The sequence below is a fragment of the Hylobates moloch genome, unplaced genomic scaffold (assembly GCF_009828535.3).
Source record: "Hylobates moloch isolate HMO894 unplaced genomic scaffold, HMol_V3 SCAFFOLD_16, whole genome shotgun sequence".
Taxonomy (NCBI): Eukaryota; Metazoa; Chordata; class Mammalia; order Primates; family Hylobatidae; genus Hylobates; species Hylobates moloch.
Window position 1 is genome coordinate 12,763,881 of NW_026652291.1, and position 26,185 is coordinate 12,790,065.

Genomic DNA, 26,185 nt, shown 5'->3' on the forward strand with positions numbered 1-26,185 from the left:
GCAATAGGAGAGAGAGACTTCAGTATGGAATGGAGCTCAGCTCTAGGACGGCAAGGTCAGCTGGGGATTTATAGCCCATGGGCAAGGTGAGGGGGCGGTTAGTGGAATTCCTTAAAATATTCAGTATACTAAGGTGCCATTTTTTGATGTAGTGGGTCCTGAACCCCATCAATAGAATATTACTAAGAGGAACTTCATTAGATATCGAGGGTGAGACATTCTCTTCTGGATTCTTGCTAAAACTGGATCTGGCAGACCAAGGCCTTGTGGAGAAGAGGGCTCAGTGGAACCTGACTAAAGTTTGGTCAAGGAGACAGTTCTTGTCACCTGTCCTTATTTCTTCTGCATGTTGTCAGCCGAAAAACCTTGCAGGATGATTTTATTCTTTTTATTAGATGGAGTCTCACTCTATTGCCCAGGCTGGAGTGCAGTGGCACGATCTCAGCTCACTGCAACCTTTGCCTCCCGGGTTCAAGCCATTCTCCTGCCTCAGCCTCCCGAGTAGCTGGCATTACAGGCACCCACCACCACGCCCAGGTAATTTTTGTATTTTTAGTAGAGACGGGGTTTCACCATGTTGGCCAGGCTGGTTTCAAACTCCTGACCACAAATGATCTGCCTGCCTCGGCCTTCCAAAGTGCTAAGATTACAGTGTGAGCCACCGTGCCTGGCCTTCAGGATGATTTTATTCTAAACCCCTAGAAAGCAGAGAGTAGGATCAAAACCTTTAGGTTTGGAAGGCTCTTTACAGATTTCATTGTCTAACTAGCTGCTTTGCTTGGCTTTGATGGTTTTCTGTGTCTAACCCAGAGCCAGTAGCTGGCACTGAGGGGTCACTCCTGATGGCGGTTAAGGTGTAGGCTTTGGTATCAGACCTGGATGTGAACTTGACTCTGCTACTTAGATGGCCCTGTGAACTTGACCTTATTACTTGCATTGTTGGTGATAATTTATCTGGAATGGGCACTGCGTTCCAAACTTCTCAAGTGGATTAAACCTGACTTGATGGTACATTTCTTGAAGCCAAGTGAAGTCTTTTTTTTTTTTTTCTTCTTGACAGGGTCTCACTCTGTTGCCAGGCTGGAGTGCAGTGGCACAATCTCGGCTCACTGCAACCTCTGCCTCCCGTGTTCAAGCAATTCTCCTGCCTCAGCCTCCCGAGTAGCTGGGATTACAGGCATGTGCCACCATGCTTGGCTAATTTTCATATTTTTAGTAGAGATGGGGTTTCACCATGTTGTCCAGGCTGGTCTCGAACTCCTGGTGTCAAGTGATCCACCCACCTCAGCCTCCCAAAATGCTGGGATTACAGGCATGAGCCACTGCACCCAGCCCCAAGCAAAGTCTCTTAAGTGAATTACTGACCTAGTATAGCCCTGTAACCTAAGCAGGGACGAAGGCCGAGTGGGAACAGCAGAGGACTTGTCACTGGAGGCTGGTGAAGTCTGTAAAGGCTTGTTCATTGACTTTGACTTTGTGTAGCTCAGATGCTCCATTGATAGGCTCTTCTAAGACAAGAGCTGTTTATGCAGCAAGCCCACTAGTGCCTTAAAATAGTAGGGCACGAAGGAGCACCGTGGGTGTCCTACTGCCGGAGGAAACTGTGAGGGCCTGCTCTGTGCTCGGGCCCTGGGGTGCAGGGTGCAGTGCCTGTGGTTCCGGGGCCTCCCAGACTTTCACATAAGCAACTCTTTCTTTGTGTGACAAGCAGGTGATGTAGTGGAACAAGCACAGTCTTTGCCATCAGATCTGTGTGGTCCCAGCAGTGCCACTGACCACCAAGTTTCTCTACCTTTCTGAGCCTCAGTTTCCTCACCTGTCTGAAGGGAGTGGGGATCCTTGCTTACACGGAACTGTTGTGAGGATGGTGTGAATAAAGTGTCTTGCACGTTGTGTGGTCCACAGTAGATACCCACAAATGTGCCACTCCCCACCTCTGTGCCACTCCGCAATACATCCCAGTCTCTGGGAGTCTGTCTTTCTTTCTTTCTTTTTTTTTTTTTTTTGAGACGGAGTTTCACTCTTGTTGCCCAGGCTGGAGTGCAATGGCGCAATCTCGCCTCACTGCAACCTCTGCCTCCTGGGTTCAAGTGATTCTCATGCCTCAGCCTCCCGAGTAGCTGGGATTACAGGCATGTACAACCACGCCTGGCTAATTTTGTATTTTTAGTAGAGATGGAGGTTTCTCCATATTGATCAGGCTGGTCTTGAACTCCCGACCTCAGGTGATCCTCCCAACTCGGCCTTCCAAAGTGCTGGGATTACAGGCATGAGCCACTGCGTCCGGCTAGGAGTCTTTCTCTCTGATCTCCCCTGGCTAGAGCAACGACTGTCTGTGTTGTGTTCTCCCTGCACGTGGTTAGCAGACAACACACGTGCCCCAACAGCACCTCTGGGAGATCTTTCCAGTCTTGGCGCATTACCATCTACCTTAGGTTCTTTTTAAAGGCTCCACAGTATCCCACCATAAGGCTGTACTGTAATTGATCCAGCTAGACGTTTACGTTGCTTCCAGTGGTTTGCTCTAATGTATGGGCTGATGCCCTCACCTCCATAGTTTCTTCCCGTTTTACAAATGACACCTCCCACTCCTACTGGGACTCCCTCCCTCTCCTGCCTTATTTTTGTCCATCACTGTCATCACTATCTGACAACCTATGTGTTTAAATGTTCTGTCTCTTCTCTCTGGAATGCCACCTCCAAGAAGAGTTTTGTCTGTTTGGTTCAGTGTTCAGGGCCTGTGAGCAGCTAGCAGGTGCTCAGTCCACGTTTGTTGGATGGATTCGGGGTGGGGGTGGATGTAGGAGAGAGTAGATAGGAGGAGGGGAAGTTAAAGGAGAGGAGGTAGATGATGATGATGATGCCTCTGTGAGATGAGGCCTGTGTAATGGGGACCCTGGAGAGCCACAGCCAAAAACAGCAGAGTCACAAAGAGCGAGTGGTTTAGCCGGCATTGTTCACTTTTTCATCAGTTTTTCACTTTGATAAACCAGGAATCATAGGGATGCTGCCAGATTATTGGTGACTTTGTTTTGATGCCTTGACTTTGTCAAAAATCATACAATAAATGCCCATAGGAAATTAGCATGTAAGGTAGCTGCTTTGAGGAGTGTTCATTGCCAAGGGTAATGGAATGATTATTTTACTTTTGTGTCTCTCCACCCCAGGCCTTTCTATTTTTATATGTTTCCCAAAATAGTGTTAGTGTATGTGTTTTTTTTTTTTTTTTGAGACAGAGTCTTGCTCTGTCACCAGGCTGGAGTGCAGTGGCGCGATCTTGGCTCACTGCAACCTCTGCCTCCCAGGTCCAAGCGATTCTCCTGCCTCTGCCTCCAGAGTAGCTGGGACTACAGGTGCCTACCACCACGCCCAGCTAATTTTTGTATTATTAGTAGAGACAGGGTTTCACCATGTTGGCCAGGATGGTCTCGATCTCTTGACCTCATGATCTGCCCACCTCGGCCTCCCAAAGTGCTGGGATTACAGGCATGAGCCACTGTGCCCTGCCATGTATATGGTTTTTTAAAGTAACATTTTCTTTTTGGCAACATAACGTGAGGCTTTTAATACAGCGTTGTGGTCGGGGAATCACGACTCTGTGTTTATGAGAAAAAAGAATGATGGAGCAGGATCATCACCAAGTAGAGATTATGAAAATGTCATTTTTTTTGGCCGGGCACGGTGGCTCACGCCTGTAATCCCAGCACTTTGGGAGGCTGAGATGGACGGATCACGAGGTCAGGAGATTGAGACCATCCTGGCTAACACGGTGAAACCCCATCTCTAATAAAAATACAAAAAATTAGCCGGGCCTGGTGGCGGGTGCCTGTAGTCCCAGCTACTCAGGAGGCTGAGGCAGGAGAATGGCGTGAACACGGAAGGCGGAGCTTGCAGTGAGCCAAAATAGCACCACTGCACTCCAGCCTGGGCGAGAGGGAGACTTCGTCTCAAAAAAAAAAAAAAAAAAAAAAGAAAATGTGATTTTCTGTATCAGTAGGGCACAGAGGATTAGAAGAATGAAGGATTAACTCGATTTTGTAAAAATAACCAAGTGGTGCTTTTTTTGGTGCCTGCTGCATGTTTGCTAATTTAGGTGGATAAGTTGGTGGTGTCTGTTCTGTTGTTCACAGTCAGGTCAACCATTTGTTTCTGGTGTTTTATTTATTCATTTTTCCCCTAAATATGAGGGTGTAAAAGTCACACACCATTGCCCCCAGAGGAATGAGCCTCTTTGAGACTATGTCATATGAACGAAACTGAGAATAAACAGGTGTGCAAACTAGGGAACCCATTTATTGCTGATGAAAGATGACAGTAACAGCCAGGCTGTGCCTGCCATGTGGTCTGGGGGCATCTTCTCACTCCCTTCGACGGGGTCAGCAACTTATGACCTATGGGCCAAACAAAACACCTATTTTATAGATAAGGTTTTATTGGAACATAACCATGTTCATTTGTTTATATATTGTCTCCGGCTGTAACTGGCTCATGGGTTAGTAATTCATCACTTCCAGACTCCAATTAACAAGAGCAAGATCTGGTACAAAGAAAGTGATTTATTTCCAAGTTGCTTAGGGGAAGAAGCACAGGCATCCCACCTTTCGATGCACTGCTTTGCTTTTGGAGCAGAAAGTGGGCACTTTTAAAAGGCAGGGAAGAAAGCAAGCAAGGTGGGGTGTCCACATGTTAGCTTGGTGTCTTATCTACTGTGCTGTCTGTCGGTTGAGCTGGTGACTGCTGGCATCTTTGTGGGCAGGACTAGGCCAAAAACTCCCCAGGTGGGAGGGAGTAGCAGGCTTGCTTTTTGACTAGTATCTCTCAAGGCAACCTCCTGGCGGGTGAGAGTTCTGTATTGGGCTGCTTTGGTCTGTAAATCAACTCTTAACTCCTGAGGAGTTAGATGAACTTGCCCTGTAGGAAGTGTCTGGTGAAGGAGGGGCGGGTAAAAGGCTCTATTTGTGTTTCTCGAGGGCTAAGTAGGAAGCGGGGAACCAGAGGAACGATAAAAGAAGAGGAGTGACAAAAATAATTCAACCATCACTTAGAAAAATGCAAGTACTTGGTGACATGGCCGCTTTCAAGATACAGTGGCGGAGTTGAATAGTTGTGAGAGAGATGGCCTGGCCTGCAAAGCCATAAATATTTACTTTCTCATCCTTTGCAGAGAAAGTTAGCCTACTCCTACCCCAGGGGAAGGCTTTCCAGGGAGGCTGCTGGGTGAGCTCCGAGTAGGTGAGAGCCATTGGTTGGAACACCTTGGTAGTGACTGTCACACCTGTCTTGTGGGGTCACCGAAGAGCTTGGGGGACATGGATATTTTTGCTCTTTGGCTCTCTCTCGCCTGTCCTCACTGTTGTTTCTTCACAAGTTTGTATAATTGTGTCTTGTATTGGTTCCTTACCTTCGAGCTGCCAGGGGTGCTTGAACCAGACTGACTCTATGTTGAACAAGGGCTGGGTAAAATTTGGCTGAGACCTGCTGGGCTGCAGTCCCTGGAGGTTAGGTATTCTTAGTCACAGGATGTTTACAGTCAAGGGAACAGGTTAATGTTTACCAAACAGACCCAGGAAAGGTCCTGATGTCCCAATATCTTAAGAACAAAAGCATTTTTAAATAATAAGTTCACTTTATGTATTTATGTATTTATTTATGTATTTATTTATTTATTTATTTATTTATTTAAGACAGGGTCTCGCTCTGTCACCCACGCTGGAGTGCAGTGGCACAATCTTGGCTCACTGCAGCTTCTGCCTCCCGGGTTCAAGTGATTCTCGTGCCTCAGCCTCCTGAGTTAGCTGGGATTACAGGCGTGCGCCACCATGCCCAGCTAAATTTTGTATTTTTAGTAGAGATGGGGTTTCATCATGTTGCCCAGGCCGGTCTTGAACTCCTGACCTCAAGTGATCCGCCTGCCTCAGCCTCCCAAAGTACTGGGATTACAGGTGTGAGCCACTGCACCTGGCCATAAGTTTCACCTTAAAGATAATAACATAGATTCTTGTGAAAGACAGCAGTTCTACAAAGATTAACGATCCTCTGTCACAAGCGCTGGTAGCAGGCACATCTCCCTGTGACTTTGTTTTGCTTTTTGTTTTATGTCTAAACAAGCATTGCACCTAAGGTGGACACGGTCCTTTTGCTTTTGGGAACACCCTGTTCTGTCCATAGAGTAACGTGTTCTTTCATTGTTTCACTTGCTGAATAAGCTTGCTTGCACATGATTCTGTGGACTTGCCCCAAATTCTTTCTTGTATGAGGTCCAAGAACCCTCTGTTGAGGTCTGGATCAGAACCCCTTTCTGGAAACACAGCCCCACAGTGAGCTCTTGTCAGGTCGAGTGGACTTGTGGGGAGCCTCCTCAGGTGCACATTAACAGACCCGTGGTTCTAGCACTGGGGGTCCTCAGTACTCCACTGACCTGTCTGTTATGTGCCGTACTAGCCCGTACTCCAAGAAAAAAAAAAAAAACCTGAAAAAAACAAATCTGGGGGCATCTTACTGTAGTTACCAGTTGCCCGTCCACTGACCTTGCGGTGGAGCTAAAGAAACCTAAATTTAGCACCAATTCAGGCTTTCGGATTAAGAATTAAGTTCTTGTTAGGAGACAGTCCTTGAGGATGGAGCAGTGTAGTCTGTTGACCAGGATGCTGGGTTGAGGACAGGTGGACAAGAGCCTGGGGGATTTCATGCAGTTCTGCCACATCAAAAGTAATCTGAGGCTAGCAGCATAGTGTCACCTGACACTCATTAGAAATGCAGTCTCATGGCCGGACACGGTGACTCACACCTGTAATCCCAGCACTTTGGGAGGCCGAGATGGGCACATCACCTAAAGTCAGGCGTTTGAGACCAGCCTGGGCAACATGGCGAAACCCTGTCTCTACTAAAAATACAAAAATTAGCCAGGCATGGTGGCAGGCGCCTATAATCTCAGCTACTTGGGAGGCTGAGGCAGGAGGATTGCCTGAACTTGGGAGGCAGAGGTTGCAGTGAGCTGAGATTGCCCCAGTGCACTCCAGCCTGAGCCACAGAGCAAGACTCCGTCTCAAAAAAAAAAAAAAGAAATGCAGTCTCAGGCCCTGCCCCAGGCCTACTGAATCAGAATCTGCCTCCTAGATCCCCAGGTGACCTAGGTGCATATTCAAGTGGGAGAATTACTGGCCTAAGACACTTTTCAGGAGACTCAGGACTTCCTATTTAGTTACTGGAGAAAATCCATCGCGTTGAGGGCTAGACTCAGAACGTTGAGGATGGTTTCTTCAGCTTAGAGATGGATCAGCCTTCATCTGGGTGCGTCCTCCATGAAGACACAGGCTTTGTTCTGTCCCTGTTGAGTTCCCAGCACCCAGCACCTTGTCTGGCAAAGAAGGTGTTGCGGAGACTCTGGCTGAGTGGCGAGTGAAGGAATGAATGAAGAAGGTGTTGCGGAGGCTGTGGCTGAGTGGCGAGTGAAGGAATGAATGAGCACCACCAGCCCTGCTTGTGGCATTGGGACAGAAGTCAGCCTCACATATCTCCCGCTCTGAGTCCCCACATCTCAGTGACTGTGTATTTTTCTTATCGCGGAGACACAGGCTTGGTGCTGTTTTCCGTTTATACTTTAACAATGTATTTAAGGTTTTGGAATTGACGTATAAAAGAGAGCATGTACTTCAATAATAATAACGTTTTTTTTTTTTTCTTTTTTGAGATGGAGTCTTGCTCTGTTGCCCAGACTGGAGTGTAGTGCTGTGATGCAGGCTCACTGCATCCTTCACCTCCCGGATTCGATCGATTCTCCTGCTTTAGCCTCCTGAGTAGCTGGGATTATAGGCTCCTGCCATCACGCCTGGCTAATTTTCGTATTTTTAGTAGAGACAGGGTTTCGCCATGTTGGCCAGGGTTTCACTATGTTGGCCAGGGTGATCTCAGACTCCTGACCTCAAGTGGTTCATCTGCCTCTGCTTTCCTATGTGCTGGGATTGCAGGCGTGAGCCGCCATGCCCGGCCTCAGTAATAATAAAGTCTTGAGATGCAGAGCCATACAGCAGAAAGAGTGCCGGACCAGCCGTTCAGAAGGCATGGTCCCAGCTCTGGCCAATGCTGACAGTCCATGGCTGTTAGGCAGGTCATTGCTCTCAGACCTCAACCTGTCCTTTCTGTAGAACAAGGATGAAAATGTTTGCCCTGCATGTTGTACAGAGTGTATGTCCATGCTCTGTAAGTGTGATGCAAAGACAACATGAATTAATGTTTGACTCTAGCTCATCCAGATAGTTCACCTTATAAACTTAAGTTGCCCATCAATGTTTTTATTAAACCTGTACTGAATTTTTAGAAACTTTAAGTAATACACATTAATTGTATTAGAAGGAGACAAAAATGAGGAAGAAAATCACCCTTGATCCTGCCAACCACCCACCAATAACTACTGTTAAAATTTTGTCTGTCTTCCATATTTTTCTGTGTAGTTTATTTTATTTTTAAAATTTATTTTTTCTTATATAGCTTTTTTTATTCTTATTTTTAGTTTTGAGACAGAGTCTCACTCTGTCATCCAGGCTGGAGTGCAGTGGCCTGATCTTGGCTCACTGCAACCTCCACCTCCTGGGTTCAGGCAATTCTCCTGCCTCAGCCTCCCAAGTAGCTGAGACTACAGGTATGTGCCACCACGCCCAGCTAATTTTGTATTAGTAGAGCCAGGGTTTTACCTTGTTGGCCAGTCTGGTCTTGAACTCCTGACCTCAGGTAATACACCTGCCTCAGCCTCCCAAAGTGCTAGGATTACAGGCGTGAGCCACTGCACCCAGCCTGCACAGTTTATTTTACATGTATATTCTTTTCTTACAAATACTTCATAGTATGTGGTTGATATGTTTCCAATAGTGAATTTTGTTGATGAATTTTATCTGCTGTATTTTGAGTTATGTCAAAAACTTTAAAAAGTGCCCAGAGCCCTTTCTAGATATTCTTTTATTTTATATGCATGACTTGGACTTGTAGTGAAGATCGGGAGGTATGGACAGCCCCTTCTCCACGCACAGGCTGGAGCAATAGAGCTAAAAATAGAAACCCTCTCTGTTATCTTCAGCATACTCTGTCTGGTGGTTAAATGGCCTTATCTTTTTGACCCATTTACTATGATATTTTCTTAGGGGCTGACAATGTTTATCTGTTCTTTTTTTTTTTTGGAGACAGAGTCTCACTCTGTCACCCAGACTGGAGTATGGTTGCACGGTCTAGCTCACTGCAGTCTCTGTCTCCTGGGTTCAAGTGATTCGCCTTCCTCAGCCTCCCGAGTAGCTGGGATTACAGGCACGTGCTACCAGGCCCAGCTAAGTTTTGTATTTTTAGTAGAGACGGGGTCTTGCCATGTTGGCCAAGCTGGTCTCAAACTCCTGACCTCTTGATCCACGCTCCTTGGCCTCCCAAAGTGCTAGAATTAGAGGCGTGAGCCACCGCACCCAGCCCATGTTTATCTGTTCTTGTTGCTTTGTACTTGACTCTGTGTTTCCCTTCTCAGGTTTCTGCAGTTGAACTCCAAGGTGCAGAATGGTTTGGAAAGTAGCTGTATTCCTCAGTGTAGCTCTGGGCACTGGTGCTGTTCCTATAGATGGTCCCGAAGATGGAGGCAAGCACTGGGTGGTGATCGTGGCGGGTTCAAATGGCTGGTATAATTATAGGCACCAGGTAAGAAAATGACTAATTTTTTTTTTTTTTTTTTTTTTTTTTAGGACACTGGCATTCTGGAAACAATTCCAGACATTGTTAATATTAAATAGAAAAGAGTTGAAAAGCCATTGACGGACCTGTTAGGCTGGCTATAACATAGGTGTGTTGGCGAGGATGTGGGGAAATCAGAACCCTCATATGTGTTGCCAGGAGGATTATAAGATGGTGTAGCCATTTTGAAAAACAGTTTGGCAGTTCCTCAGAAGTTTCTATAGGGCCATCTTAATCTGATGCAAGGTTTCTGAACCTTGGCACTGCTGATAGTTGGGGACCAGGTCATTCTTGGTTATTGGGGGCCATCTTGTGCATTTGAGGTTTAGCAGCGTCCATGACACCTACCCGTTAGATGATGGCAGCATCTCCTGCTCCACTGTAATAACCCAGAATTCTCCAGACATTGCCCAGTGTACCCAGGGAGCCAGATCACCCAGGTTGAGACCCACTTAGTTCAACATCTTCATTTTAGAGATAAGGAAACTGAGGCCTAGAGAGTGGAGGTGACTTGCTCAAGGTCACATGGCAAGTGGGGACCAGACAGGACTGAGGCCAGGACTCTGGTGACAGGACCCCCAGGCCTCTCTGCCCTACTGCTCTCTCTTCACACCCTCCTCCCCCATCTTTCCTGGATTTCCCCACATCAGCCTACCAGAAGGTAGAGAGAAGAAGAAAAGAATCCACATCTGAGTGTCCATGGAAAGTCCAGCCTCCCCTGTGGGATGTAAAATGGTGCAACCACCTTGGGAAAGAGTCTGGCCGTTCCTCAAAAAGTTAAACATCAAATTGAACATATGACCCAGCAATTCCACTCCTAAGTATGTCCTTAAGAGAGGTGAAAACATGTGTCTACACATAAACATGTACATGACTGTTCATAGCAATATTGTTCATAAGAGCCAAAAGGTGGAAACAACCCAGATGTCCATCAGAGGCTGAATAGAGAAACACAATGTGATTTATTCATGTAAGAAGATATTATTTGACCATAAGAAAGGAAGAAGTACTCACACATGGTTCAACATGGATGAACCTTACAAACATGCTAAGGAGCTCGTCACACATATGTTATGATTCCATTTAAATGAAAGTCCAAATTTGGAAAATCTATAGAGATAGAAAGTAGGTTAGTAGTTGCCAAGGGCTGGGTGAAGGAGAGACTGGGTAGGAACTGCCGACGGATGTGGGGTCTCTCTTTGCAGGAATGAGAATGCTCTAGAAGTAGTGGTGATGAGTACACAACTTGGTGAACATACTAGAAACCACTGAATTGTCTGTTTTAGAAGACTGACTTTTAAGGTGCATGAATTCTATCTCAATACAGCTGTTACTTTTTTAAAAAAGTCATTTAATCTTGTCAGTCTCAGAAACAAATGCTTAGACTTGCAGTATCTATACATTAGGCTCTCTTCTAAGAGCACTTTACACAAAGTCCTTTAACTCCTGCTGTGGGGTTATGTGCTGTTGGTCCAGGTCTTACTCTCTCTTTATGAATGATTGGACTGAGACATAGGCAGGGTCAGCAATTTGCCCAACGTGATATAGCTCACAAGTGGTGGGGCCAGTTTTCAAACCCAGGCCAACTGGCTCTAGAGCAGCCCTGTCTGGTAGGAGAGCCATAGTAAATGTTCTAGTAGCCGCATTTAGAAGGTGAAATTAATTTTAATAACTTCTTTTTTTTTTTTTTTTGAGACAGAGTCTTGCTCTATCGCCCAGGCTGGAGTGCAGTGGCACGATCTTGGCTCACAGCAGCTTCTGCCTCCCTGGTTCAAGCTATTCTCCTGCCTCAGCCTCCCGAGTAGCTGGTATTACGGGTCCAGCTAATTTTTGTATTTTTAGCAGAGATGGGGTTTCACCATGTTGGCCAGGCTGGTCTTGAACTCCTGACCTCAGGTGATCTGCCTGCCTTAGCCTCCCAAAGTGCTAGGATTACAGGTGTGAGCCACCATGCCCGGCCTTAATATCTTCTTTAAACCAGTATTTCCAAACCATTATCATTTCAACATGTAATCAATATAAAAAATTAATAATAAGATACCAGCCAGCATGCTTGTGGTCCCAGCTACTCTGGAGGCTGAAGTGGGAGGACTGCTTGAGCCCAGGAATTTAAGGCTGCCATGAGCTATTACCACACCTGTGCATAGCCACTGCACTCCAGCTTGGGTAGCAGAGCGAGACCTTGTTTATAAAAAGAAAAAGATAATAATGAGATATCATACATTCTTTGATTTTGTACTAAGTCATTGAAATCCAGTCTGTATTTACATTCACTGAATGAATGAATAACTCATTTCTTGAATCGTTTTTGTATGTTAGCCAAATAGGAAATTTGGCTTGATTAAAAAGTTGTTATCATGGTAAAATGATCCCTTCTCCCTTTAATACTTAACCACAGACCTGACCCATGTAAAGAGGAGCAGCCTGCGCACACAGCTGTTCAGCTCTCAGTTTTCTTCTCCCCCTCTAACCTCAAGTTGGAAAGATTAGTTGTTAAATACAGATCACAGAGAGTTAACATGATTACTCATCAACCACCGTGATTTTTATACAACCAGCTTTTAAGAAAATGTATTTATTAAACATTATTGAGTAGAGGTTATCCAATTACCCTTTGCTCCCAGAAACCTTTTGTTTTCTTAGTGTTGCTAATTTCCCTGAGTAAAATACTAAATATCAAAATAGAACGAAGGGAAACAAGGCCAAAGAAGTGGCCCAGACTGAAATATTCGTCCCCGTGTAAGAGAGGATGATGGCCTTAAGGCCAGTGGAGGTGAGATTTGTGCCAATTCACCCCTGCGTCAGCCCACCTCCCCAAGGGGCTGCTTCTGTCCTCAGCCGGCTGCCATTTGCCTTCTTGACTTTGGAGGCTTATCATTAAAAGAGTATTTGAAAGAACGGTCTCCATAGAACCTAGGCAGATTTTAAACCTACATTTTCATAGAGGTTTACATTTTCCTTGGATTAACACAACATTCATTTACCACAAGTCTCTTGTTTAGGGAAGAGTGGCACACCAGGCACACATAAATCATTGCTAAGTGCTTTCCTATGCATTATGCTTGGTTTTTTTTTTTTTTTTTCAGAGTCAAAGCCATTTATGGCAAACAAACACATAGCATTTGCAATATAACATATTCAGGTAATTAACTGAATGGAAAAATCTCTATGGAATTCGTCCAGTAATTATAGTGGATTCCATTTATAAAACATATTTTACCACAAATCTGAAGACTTATAAAACACGATCTAGTATGGGAGAAATGATTATAATCCTTTAATAAATATTAATCACAGAAAAATTAGCCTTAATAACTATAACCACAGAATGGCATCTTGTTTTACAAATAAAATACAAACCAGTGTACTGTTCTAGCTGTACTGGTTCTAAAAATGTCTTTTTACCTTTTAATTTTAAATTAAATGGCCATTAAAAAAGTATTTTTTATTTTCTATGCTTCCCTATTGTTTTATTTTTATTATTTTTTTTTATTATTATTATACTTTAGGTTTTAGGGTACATGTGCACAATGTGCAGGTTTGTTACATATGTATCCATGTGCCATGTTGGTTTGCTGCACCCATTAACTCGTCATTTAGCATTAGGTATATCTCCTAATGCTGTCCCTCCCCCCTCCCCCCACCCCACAACAGTCCCCGGAGTGTGATATTCCGCTTCCTGTGTCCATGAGTTCTCATTGTTCAGTTCCCACCTATGAGTGAGAACATGCGGTGTTTGGTTTTTTGTCCTTGCGATAGTTTACTGAGAATGATGTTTTGCAGTTTCATCCATGTCCCTACAAAGGACATGAACTCATCATTTTTTATGGCTGCATAGTATTCCATGGTGTATATGCTTGTTAATTAAACCTTGTTTTGTCTCGACCAAACTGGATTTCTCAGTTTTCCATTTTGGGCTGGGATTAAGTGTTTAAGGGGGGCGGAGGGGGGCATGGTCTGAGGTGAGGTGGGCAGGACATGCTGCGTCCAGTGTCCTGAGCATGGGGTGAGTAAGGAGGGCCCCTTTGGAAGTCGTGGAATCAGAGCGGAGTCTGGGGTGATCAGAGAGAGCTGGAAGTGTGAGATGGGGTGTTGGGGGTGTTGAATGGATAATGGGGAGAAGGGAGCAGCCAAGAGTGAGTGCCAGAGAGGTGTGAGGGTGTGGCCAGCCTGGGATGGAGTGGGGACAGAGGCAGACCTGGGACAGGGGCCAGCAAGATGGGCCAGGATGGGCAGAGGGGCGCAGGCACCTGGGAAGTGTGGCGCAATCCCAGAACGAACAAAAAATAAAAAGAAAAGCTGAGCAGGTGGAAGTGGCCCAGGAGCAGAACTGACTGGAAATGGTACCTAGCTCATTCCTGCTGAGCATGTGTGAGTCAGATGCTGTTCAGGGTGCTGGCGATGCAAGTCACCCCACCTGCTCTGCAGTGCTGACATTCTGGTGGAAGAAGGCTGCCCTTGACTAAGTGCTTCCTGTGTGCAGGGCTCAGTTCCAAGCACTTGGCATGTATTATCTCAATCCTCAGACAACCCAAGAGGATAGGTCCTATTAGATCTCCATTGTAAGATGCGGGGGGTGGGGCTAAGGCACAGAAAGGCTGGGTAACTTATCTAAGGTCACACAGCCAGTAAGGGGTGGAGCTGAGATTTGAACCCAGGCAGTCCGTGCTCCACAGCCCATGCTTATAATCACTACTCTAGTCATGTGGCATGGGTATCTTGGCATTACTTTATCTTTTATTTTAAAATAGTTTCCTTTTTTTGTATTAAAAATTTAACATGTTAAGGTTTATTATAGAAAACTTGCACAGCCAAGGGAAGCAGGTCATTTGTAATTAGTCATGCGCCGTATAACAAGTTTGTTCAGTGACGGACCGCATACATGACAGTGGTCCTGTAAAGCATAGTAGCATATTTTTACTGTACTTTCCCTGTGTTTAGATACACAAATACTTGCCATTGTGTTCCATTTGTCTGCAGTATTCATGACAGTAACATGCAGTACAGGTGGATGGCCTAGGATTACCACCTGAGCATTATAACAAACATTACCACCTTAGCTCCACCTCCTGTCAGGTCACCGATGCCAATTCTAATAGGAGCATGAACCCTACTGTGATCTGCGTATATGAGGAATCCAGGCTGCACACTCCTTGTGAGACTCTAACTAATACCTAGTGATCTCAGGTGGAACAGTTTCATCCCAAAACCATTGCCCCTCACCCCTGTGTGTGGAAAAATTGTCTTCCACAAAACCAGTCCCTGGTGGCAAATATTGTGGACCGCTGGGCTAGACCATCTAGGGTTGTGTAAATACACTCTATGATGCTCACAAAACGACCAAATCACCTCGTGAAGCATCTCTTAGAATGCATCCTTGTCTTTAAGCGGTCACAACTGCTACTCAGAATCAGTGTTGCTGGCATTGCATTCTGAAAATGGCAAACACGGCAGAATTTTTCTGAGCATTAAAACAGACTTGCTGTATTGGTCCGTTTGGTTTAATGTTTTTCACTTGAGGCCCATGGTTTGCAAGGGGCTTAGGGGAGGATTGTGGAGAATGGGGAGTCAGGGCCCTCCGATCAAGAGCCCCCAGCCTTTTAGGGTAGGTGCACAAATACCTGAACTCGAGGCTGAGAAAGAGCAGTTTCTACAGGAGCTCCAGTTGCTGGGTTTGGGTCCAGAAGTAGAGGAGGTCCATCAGGAGAGGGATGGGAATGCAACTTCTTGGAGGAGAGCTTGACGTGGGTTTGAAGGGTGATGGGATTTCCACAGAAGCTCTTTCCGTGTGGAGGGAAGAGCATCAGCTGGCAGTGGGAATATAAAATCAAAGTGAGGGGCATGGCCAGCACATCGGGTGCCTTCAAGTGCATGTACCAGAGCCCTCCCTGGTGGTTTGAATCAGAAAGTGTGTGGAGACTCCAGGGTTGGCTAATGAAGCAGTTTAGCCTCTGTATCTCAAACCCAGGTCCTTTTTTTTTTTTTTTTGAGGCAGAGTCTTGCTCTGTCACCCAGGCTGGAGTGTAGTGGTGCAATCTCGGCTCATTGCAACATCCGCCTCCTGGGTTCAATCAATTCTTGTGCCTCAGCCTCTCGAGTAGCTGGGACTACAGGTGCCTGCCACCACGCCTGGCTAATTTTTATATTTTTAGTAGAGACGGGGTTTTGTCGTGTTGCCTAGGCTGGTCTTGAACTCCTGGCCTCAAGCGATCTGCCTGCCTCGGCCTCCCAAAGTGCTGGGATTACAGGCGTGAGCCACCGCGCCCGGGCCCTTTTCATCTTACTACTCTGTCATCATAGTTGTGACGAACTGTCCTCAAACACACTCTCCTCATAGTCATGAAATGGCTGCAGCAGCTCCAGGTGTCACATCCAAACAAAATCGCAAAGAAGAAAAAGAGGGCATCTGTGTGTCTTGTCTGTTTGGCTTGCTCTTCATCAGATGCACATCTTTTCTCGGAGCCATGGGTGGACTTTGCCCCGTGTCTGCCTGGCCGGAATCGCATCACATGCTCATGTTCAAGTCAGCCAGTTCCTGGTGAGGGGAAATGGATTTCCAGTTCACACTCAGGGAAGCTCCTGACCACTTGTGACCACTTGGAGCTGGGTAGGTCATCTGAGCAAAGCCAGGGCCCTGGTGGAAAGGAAGGTGGCCACAGGGCATGCATGGACAGCACATGGCCCAGGTAGATGGGGAGGAGGAAGTGAGGGAGAAGGAGACCGGCAAGGTAGGGTGAGGGCATGGTGAGGCGTGTTAGGAGGAGAAGGCCCAGTCAGCAACTCCCCCTTTCTTTCCCTTTGACAGAACCTCTCCACTCAGAACTAGATAAAGGTTTGGACAGGCGCCATGTCACCAATGACAAGAGCAGGGAGTTCCTCACTCTGTGTGCTCCTGGCAAGCCCCTTCCCCACCCCCACACACTCAGAGCTTCACCATTGCTGTCTGGCTCAAGACTGGGGCCTGCAAAGTTTTTTTCTATAAAGGGCCAGATAGTAAATATTTGAGGTTTTGTGGGCCAAGGGACAAAAATCGAGGCTGGCGGGGTCAAAGACAGGCTGGGCAGACTGCAGTGACGGAGGTGAGAGGGAGTGGCCAGGGAGTGCAGGAAGGAGGTGGTGGTGACTCACAGTCTGTTTCTCACAAGCTATTTGTTTACTTATTTAATTTTTTTTTTTTTTTTGAGATGGAGCCTCAATCTTGTTGCCCAGCCTGGAGTGCAGTGGCGTGATCTCAGCTCACTGCAGTCTCCGCCTCCTGGGTTCAAGCCATTCTCCTGTCTCAGCCTCCCAAATAGCTAGGATTACAGGCACCTGCCACCACGCCCAGCTAATTTTTGTATTTTTAGTAGAGAGAGGGTTTTACCATGTCAGCCAGACTGGTCTTGATCTGACCTCAGATGATCCACCTGCCTCAGCCTTCCAAAGTGCTGGGATTACAGGTGTGAGCCACTGCGCCCAGCCAGATGAGCTCATAAATTATGGTGTTTTGAGGTTAATCCATGTTGTTGCACAGTATCACTTTTATATTTAAAAAAAGAAATCCGTGGCCAGGTATGGTGGCTCACGCCTGTAATTTCATCACTTTGGGAGGCCAAGGCAGGTGGATCACCTGAGGTCAGGAGTTTGAGACTAGCCTGGCCAACATGGTGAAACCCTGTCTCTAGTAAAATACAAAAATTAGCCGGGCATGGTGGCGGGCGCCTGTAATCCCAGCTACTCAGGAGGCTGAGGCAGGAGAATTGCTTGAACCTGGGAGGTGGAGGTTGTGGTGAGCCGAGTTCGTGCCACTGTACTCCAGCCTGGGTGACAGAGTGAGACTGTCTCCAAAAAAAAAAAAAAAAAAAAAAAAAAAGAAATCCGCTTTTATTTTTATTTTTTCAGCAACAGGGTCTTATTCTGTCACTTAGGCTAGAGCTCGGTGGTGTGATCATAGCTCACTGCAGCCTCGAATTCCTGGGCTGAAGGGATCCTCCTGAGTAGCTGGGACCACAGGCGCACCACCATGCCCAGCTAGTTAAAAATATTTTTTTTTTATAGAGATGAAGTCTTGCTATGTTTCCCAGGCTGGTCTCGAACTCCTGGGCTCAAGTGATCCTCTTTCCTCGGCCTCCCAAAGTGCTCAGATTACAGGCCACTGTGTCTGGCCTGAAATCTGCTTTTAAAGAGGGCATGGTGGGAAGGGATTAGGAGGGAGGACAGAGGGGATTGTGCAAGGGAATGCCGAGCGTGTGGGATGTGAGCTTGGGCCCATTCTTGCAGCAGGGCTGTCCTTGTCAATGCCAGAGGCAGCACAGGACCTTGGAAAGAACGTGGCTCTGGATTTGCTCAGACCTCAGGTGTCATTCCCTCCCTCCAGTTATGTGCTGTGTAAGTTTGAACAAGCTACACTGTCAGATTCTTTCTCTGGGGTTGGCAGTGGGCTCAGCGAGGCATCCTGCAAAACCCCAGCCTGGTGCCTCACCTCAGCACTGCTCAGCTGTGTGTCAGGAAGTGATCACTTGGCAGGTGAGCAGAGCTAGCTGGAGAGCGGACCCTTTACAGCAACTGTGACATGGGGCACGCCAATGTATTTAGACCTTGTTCGACTTGTCTTTGTTTAGCTGACAGCTGGCCAAGCTGGAGGCAGTGCAAGCAGACAGATTGGGGACAGTAGCCCTATCGGCAAATCACGGGAGGCATTAGGAAGACCAGCGGAACTCCCAGCGCAAACTATGAAACCAGCCAAGTCACAATCTCTGTTCGTCATTCTGGAGGGCTCTGCGCTTCTTAGAAGTCTTGCTTAATACCCTCCTCTCGAATATGACCTCATATGAATTTTCTGGGCTTATGCGGGGAAAATACAGCATAGGTCACAAGGGTTTAGGGGAAGTAATACAAGTAGTCAGTAACACCATTTTCACATTGTTTGAGTTGAACCCCAGTTGTATCTCTTTTGAGTGCTAGTAAATATTTGACTTAATCGAAGAACCCCGCTGAGTTAACAAAGGTAGAGGCAACCAAGTGCCTCCAAGGCCCAGAAGAGAGTCACAGCCTGATGACGAGGCAATGAGTGTGGAAGAGGGGGCACAAGACACAGTTGGGGTCAGCCATGGCCCTTCCTGAGCTTGTCCCCGTCTGTAAGATGGGGATGAAAGCACCTACCTCTCAAGGGTGCTGGGGGTCCCAAACAGTGCAGGAGTAACAACACAAGGCACTCTGAACCTGCCCCTGCAGAAAATATATAACTTTATTGAGCCTAGTTTAAGACATATCATCTTAATTCATCCATTAAGTTTAATTTATCTAATTCAATGATTTTTTTAGTAAATTTACCAAGTTGTGCAAACATCACTATAAATCAGTTTGATATTTCCATCATCCCAGTATGATCCTTTGGGCAGGCCGGGCAGTGGCTCACACCTGTAATCCCAGCACTTTGGGAGGCCAAGGTGGATGGATCACTTGAGGCCACGAGTTCGAGACCAGCCTGGCCAACATGGTGAAACCCAGTTTCTGCGAAAAATACAAAAATTAGCTGGGCATGGTGGCACACGCCTGTAATCTCAGCTACTTGGGAGGCTGAGGTTCAAGAATCGCTTGGACCCTGGAGGCAGAGGCTGCAGTGAGCCATGATCACATTACTGCACTCCAGCCTGGGCAACAGAGCAAGACTGACTCAAAAAAAAAGAAAAAAAAATCCTTTGGGCATATTTGCAGTTCCCACCTCTAGCCCCAGGCAACTGCTAATCATCTACTTTCTATCTCTATAGATTTGTTTATTCTGAATATTTCCTATCAATGGAGCTAAACAGTGTGTGGTGTTTTGTGTCTGGCTTCCCCTAGTGTCATGTTTTTGAAGTTCGTTCACGTTTTGGCATGCATCAGTGCTTCACTCCTGTTTATTCCCAAATAGCATTCCATTGTATGGATAGACCACGTTTTGCCTGCCCATTTACTAGTTGATGGACATTTGGGTTGTTTCCAATTTTTGGTTATTATGAACAATGCCGCTGAGAACATTTGCGTGCAAATCTTTGTGTGAATATTTTTTTTGTTTCTCTTCGGTAGGTACTTAAGAGTTGGAATTGCAGGCCGGGCACGGTAGCTCACGCCTATAATCCCAGCACTTTGGGAGGCCAAAGCAGGTGGATCACGAGGTCAGGAGTTTGAGACCATCCTGACCAACATGGTGAAACCCCATCTCTACTAAAAATATAGAAATCAGCCGGGCGTGGTGGTGCACACCTGTAATCCCAGCTACTCAGGAGGCTGAGGCAGTAGCATCGCTTGCACCCGGGAGGCGGAGGTTGCAGTGAGCCGAGATCGCACCACTGCACTCCAGCCTGGGCGACAGAGCAAGACTCCGTCTCAAAAAAAAAAAAAAAAAAAAAGAATTGTTGGGTCACATGATAAATTTATGTTTGACTCTTTGAGAAACTATAAAGCTCGTTTCCAAAATTGCGGCTCCACTTTACATTCCCATAGCAGTGTATGTATGGAGGCTCTTGGTTCCCCAGTTATTGTCTGTCTGTCTGTGAAGTGGCAGCTCAGTGTGGTTTTAATTTGCATTTCTTAATGATGGGTGATGTTGAACATCTTTTCATGTGCTGACTAACCATTTGTATATCTTCTTAAGTGAAATGTTTATTGAAATCGTTTGCCTATTTTTGGCTCAGTGATACAGGAGTTCTTTGGATATTTCAGTACAAGCCCTTTATCCGATATCTGTTTTGCAAATATTTTCTCGTAGTCTGTTGCTTGTCTTTTCATTTTTTTAATAATGTCTTTGGAAGCACTAAAGGTTTTAATTTTGCTGAGCCAATTTATCAAAGTTTTTTTTGTTTTTGTTTTTGTTTTTGTTTTGAGTCTTGCTCTGTCGCCCAGGCTGGAGTGCAGTGGTGTAATCTTGGCTCACTGCAACCTCTGCCTCCCGGGTTCAAGTGATTTCTCCTGCCTCAGCCTCCCGAGTAGCTGGGATTACAGGCCTGCACCACCATGCCTGGCTAATTTCTTTGTATTTTTAGTAGAGATGGGGGTTTTACCATATTGGCCAGGCTGGTCTTGAACTCCTGACCTCAAGTGATCCCAAAGTGCTGGGATCCTTGGCCTCCCAAAGTGCTAGAATTACAGGTGTGAGCCACTGCACCCAGCCTGATTTGATTTTTTAAACTAAATAGCAGACAAATAATGTCTGTATAACACGTGTACACCTTAAAGAATAATAAAATGAATACCTGTGTACCTTGCACCTTGCTCAAAAAAAAAAAATTATACTAGTACTTTGTCCCCTGTCTGATGGACTCCCCCTCCCTTCCCTTCAGAGACCAAGCTCCTGATTTTTTTGTCATTCGTTCCTTTGTTTTATAGTTTTGCTGCGTGTCTATTTAACTGTAAAGAGCATAATGTTTACATTAGCCTGTTTTGACCTTTATATAAATGTAATCATAGTGAAGGTATTTTTCTGTGACTTGTTCTTTTTTTCATGATCCCAAGAGTCATCTATTTTGAAACCTGGGTTGTACTTGTTTGCGTATTTTTAAAAGTTTTTATAGATTCAGGGGGTACGTGGATACATTGCGTAGTGGTGGGGTTTGCGCTTCTTGGGTACCCATCACCTGAGTAGTGGGTTGTAGTTCATTCATTTTCAGGTATTCCATTTATGTGAACTTATAACAATTTATTTTTCCAGCTGTTGGCCACGATCGGAGTTATTTCTTGGCTTTTGCTGTTAAAGTGATCCTGTGAACACTTTCTGGTTATCTGTGGGAGATAGAGTTTTGCTAGGCTATATGGCTAGAAGTAGAATTGCTTGGTTGGAGGGTGTGTGGTTCAACCTCATTGATAATGTCAAGGTGTTTTCCAGAGTGGAGTGCCGATTACCCTATACTTCCACCACAGCTGTGTTAGTTTACTATCACTGCTTAAACAGATTGCCACAGACTTTATGGCTTGAAACAACACAAATTTATTATCTTACAGTTCTGGAGGTAAGAAATATGAAATGGCTGGGTTAAATCACGGTGTTGCCTGGGCTGTGTTCCTTGGTGGCTCTAGTGGAGGCTCCACTTTCTCGTCTTTTCCAGCTTTTAGACACTGCCTGCAGCTGTTGGCTCATGGCCCCTTCTTCCATCCGCAATGCCAACAAGGGTCAGTTGTATCTTTCTTACACTGCATCACTTGGACACTGACTCCTGCCTCTGTCTCCACATACAAAAGCCTTTGTGATTACATTAGGCCCACTGAAGGCCAGGCACTGTGGCTTGCATCTGTAATCCAAGCACTCTCTATCCAAGGTGGGAGGATCGCTTGAGCCCAGGAGTTCGAGACCAGCCAAAGCAACCCAGCGAGACCCTGTCTCTACAGAACATTTTAGAAATTAGCCAGGTGCAGTGTGGTGTGCCTGTGGTCCCAGCTACCTGGGAGGCTGAGGTGGGAGGATCACTTGAGCCCAGGAAATCGAGGCTGCAGTGAGCTGAGATTGCACCTGTGCACTCCCGCCTGGGAGACAGCAAGACCCTGTCTCAAAAAAAAAAACAAAAACAAAAAAATAAACAAAAATGACATTGGGCCACTGGAATAATCCAGGAAAACCTCCCTATTTTAAGACCAGCTGATTGGCAACCTTAAATCCATCCGCTATCTTAATAACCCTTTGCTCTGTAATGTAATGTAGTTGCAGGCTTCAGGAATTAGGATGTGGACATCCTTTGGGGAGCTGTTATTTTGCCTACCACAATTAGCGTTTGAACATCTAACAATCGACGGAGTTTTGCTCTTGTTGCCCAGGCTGGAGTACAATGGTGCGATCTCGGCTCACTGCAACTGCCGCCCCCCACGTTTAGGCGATTCTCCTGCCTCAGCCTCCCGAGTAGCTAGGATTACAGGCATGTGCCACCACGCCTGGCTAATTCTGTATTTTTAGTAGAGACAGGGTTTCACCATGTTGGTCAGGCTGGTCTCAAACTCCAGACCTCAGGTGATCTGCCCGCCTTAGCCTCCCAAAGTGCTGGGATTACAGGCGTGAGCCATTGTGCCTGGCCAGAATGCCTGGGATCTTTCACTTGAGCACTGTGTGACTTGGGCGGGTCACCTCACCTCCAAAGGCTGCTTTTTCCTTATCCATAATAAAATGGGGATCATTACCTTTGTCACGAAGGGTTGCTATGAGAATTAAACGAGATAATGCCTACAAAGTCTTAGCACAGTGCTGGACAAATAGAAGCAAGTCAATAAAAACGTATTAGTTTTCCTATTTATTCAGTCATCCATTCATCTAATCACTCTTGAGTGCCAGGCCCTGGACTCACCCATTCAGCCTTCAAAAACTGTATACCAAGCACCCATCTTGGTCATAAAATAAGTCCATTTGGTTGGGACATCCACAGGCAAAGTGCCAGTCTGAATGTTCGATGAGCTTTAGTTTTATTGCTGTGCTCAGTGTTGTTTAGAGTGCACTGTGTGTACACCCAGTTGCTCAGGCTGTCTTCCTTGGGGAGGGAAATCGCTGAGCACACACCTCTCCTTATGCTTACTTATGTCTTTGTTCTAGGAACGACAGGATTAAATGTAAGCAGACAGGCAGCATTTTTCTTTTCTGTCTTCAGATGATTTCCAAGGCATGAAGTGGTAGTATGTTTCACCTGAGATAAGGACACAAGCCTGTCTTCACCCTTGCGTGGACAGGGAGTTGCATTAGGAACATTTTTCTCTTATGCATAATGTTGTCTTCCTTTGTATTCTTGTTATTTTTAAAACTTAAGAGCAATTTCTCAATTCCTGAGTTGAACTTTTGAGTGTTCAGTCAGTTCTCTAGACAGTGACTTTGGCAGACAAAATACTTGGATCAGAAGAATCCTGTGGGAGATAGAACTAGCTCTGTTGATCAGTCTGAGTCATTCTGTTTTTGAGACTAAAATCCATGCTTTCCAGAGACTGTTGTATAGTCTGAAAAATAAAAAGTTACTTAGGACTTGCAGAGGTCCTTCTTACCTATAGATGTGGTGGCAGTGGTGGTAGTGGTGGTGGCGGTGGCGGCGGCAGTGGAGGTGGCTGTGGTGGTGGCAGCGGAGGTGGCGGTGGTGGTGGCAGCGGTGGCGGCAGAGGTGGCAGTGGTGGTGGTGGTGCTGGTGGTGTTGGTGGTGCTGGTGGTGTTAGTGGCAGTGGTGGTGGTGTTAGTGGCAGTGGTGGTGGTGTTGGTGTTGGTGGTGTTGGTGGCCGCAGTGGTGGTGGGAGTGTGGTGGTGGTGGGTGGTGTTGGTGGTGTTGGTGGTGATGGTGGTGTTGGTGGTGATGGTGGTGGTGTTGGTGGTGGTTTGATGATGGTGGGGTGGTGGTGGTGTGGTGGTGTTGGTGGTGTTGGTGGTGTGGTGGTGGTTGGGTGGTGGTGGTGGTGGTGGTGGTGTGGTGATGGTGGTGTTGGTGTTGGTGGTGGTGTTGGTGGGTTGGTGGTGGTGGTGTTTTGGTGGTGGTGGTGGTGGTGATGGTGGTGGTGGTGGTGGTGGTTGGTGGTGTTGGTGGTGGTGGTGATGGTGGTGGTGGTGGGGTGGTGTGTTGGTGGTGGTGGTGGTCATGGTGGTGGTGGTGTTGGTGGTGATGGTGGTGGTGGTGGTGGCGGTGCTGGTGGCGGTGGTGTTGATGTTGGTGGTGGTGGTCATGATGGTGGTGGTGGTGGTGGTGTTGGTGGTGGTGGTGACGGTGGTGTTGGTGACAGTGATGGTAGTGGTGGTGGGGTGTGTGTGTGCACGTGTGCTCACATGTGCCATGTGTATGTAGGCTACGTGTGCACTAGTTTCCTGATGAATAATACTTTGGATGGATGGGGGATCTTTTTAAATTGAGATAAAAAATATCAATGTATGTGTTTTAAAATAATAATTTAAATGCCTGACCGATTCACAGTAAGTCTTCCAGGAGACAGAGCACATCACTCCTTAGAACTCCAAAATTGGCCTCCTGGGCAAAATCTAAAACTTAACCAAATCATTTCTCCCAGGCAGATGCATGCCATGCCTACCAGATCATTCACCGGAATGGAATTCCTGACGAGCAGATCGTTGTGATGATGTACGATGACATTGCTTACTCTGAAGAGTAAGTGGGGAACACTTGGAACTTGGTGGCGAAGGACTTCAGGGTATTTAAAAAAAGGTCACATAGACTCACAGGAATCCTAGTGGCCTAATGTTAAAATAAATAACAGATTCCCAGACAAAAGACCACAGGGATACCTCATGTCGAGCTTTTTTAAATTATTATTTATTTGAGACAGTCTTGCTCTGTTGCCCAGGCTGGAGTGCAGTGGTGCGATCTTGGCTGACTGCAACCTCCACTTCCTGGGTTCAAGCGATCCTCCCACCTTAGCCTCCCAAGAAGCTGGGACTGCAGGTGTGCGCTGCCATGCCCAGCTAATTTTTGTATTCTTAGTAGAGACAGGATTTCACCATGTTGGCCAGGCTGGTCTTGAACTCCTGAACTCAAGTGATCCAGCTGCCTTGGCCTCCCAAAATGCTGGGATTAGAGATGTGAGCCACCATGCCTGGCCCTCATGTTGAGCTTTGACCATAACTTGGTGTGCCCTGGGAATGGCAAAGACACAGGAAGTGGGTGCTGGTGGGTGCTTTGAAAGGGTTTAAAGCCGAGTTCCTCCTCACCTTCGAGGACTTGTTGGATTCTATGGTACTTGCTCCTAAGCTCCAAGCAGGCTGCAGCACAGGGGACCTGCACGTAGAATGTTTTTGTTTGTAGGTTAGATCCTCCTACTACCTTTTTTCTATACTTATTACTGCTGAGTTTAACTTCACAAATAGTTCCCTCATGCCTGCTTGTCTGATTTCTTGCAGAGATCAGAGGCAGCAAGTATGGGCATAAACTCAGCGAGTTCTAACCTCCTAGCTCTGTGGTCACCCTGCTGCAGCCGTGGTGAAGGACGCTACCCTTACCGTGGTCACATTCTCAGCTCATACATCACCCATTCTGACGCTTTAATGCCTAAGCTCTTGTGTTAAAGTCTTGTTCTCTGTCCTGTCTCTTTCTGAAAGTAGTTTCACTCTGAGAGAGCTTTTGGTGAGACCTTGCCCTCATGATGCTCTCTGGATTCCAGCAGGCAGCCGGGAGCACCTACGCTTTGGTCCCTGCCCGAGGCTTTTCGAGCTCAGCTCCTCACTGCCTCTGCCAAGAGCTCTTGGGCTGTGGGACTGCTGAGATCCCCCAAGCTGCTCAAACCACTCACACGTTGGCCACCATGCAGGCCCTAAGTTGTATCTTTGACCAACATAGACGTTTACTATTTTTTCACATAACATACATGTGTTTGAAGAGAGAGATTTCGGAGGCATGCCACATCTCGTTTAAATTGTGTCCTTTAATTTTCAGCAATCCCACTCCAGGAATTGTGATCAACAGGCCCAATGGCACAGATGTCTATCAGGGAGTCCCGAAGGACTACACCGGAGAGGTGAGTGCTTCCATGGGTGGAGCCAGCAGGTTTAGTTTTCATTTTAGTGATG

General features: G+C 46.4%; 1 protein-coding gene across 1 annotated transcript in view; it reads left to right on the top strand.

Moving 5' to 3' along the window:
• Window positions 1-26,185, top strand: part of LGMN (legumain) — a 46,366-nt gene that overhangs the window by 6,202 nt on the left and 13,979 nt on the right. The window contains exons 2-4 of the mRNA XM_032134714.2: window positions 9,503-9,669; window positions 24,673-24,770; window positions 26,052-26,133. Of these exons, the coding sequence (XP_031990605.1) occupies window positions 9,532-9,669; window positions 24,673-24,770; window positions 26,052-26,133 (318 nt within the window). The 5' untranslated portion in view covers window positions 9,503-9,531. The remainder of the gene's footprint in view (window positions 1-9,502; window positions 9,670-24,672; window positions 24,771-26,051; window positions 26,134-26,185) is intronic.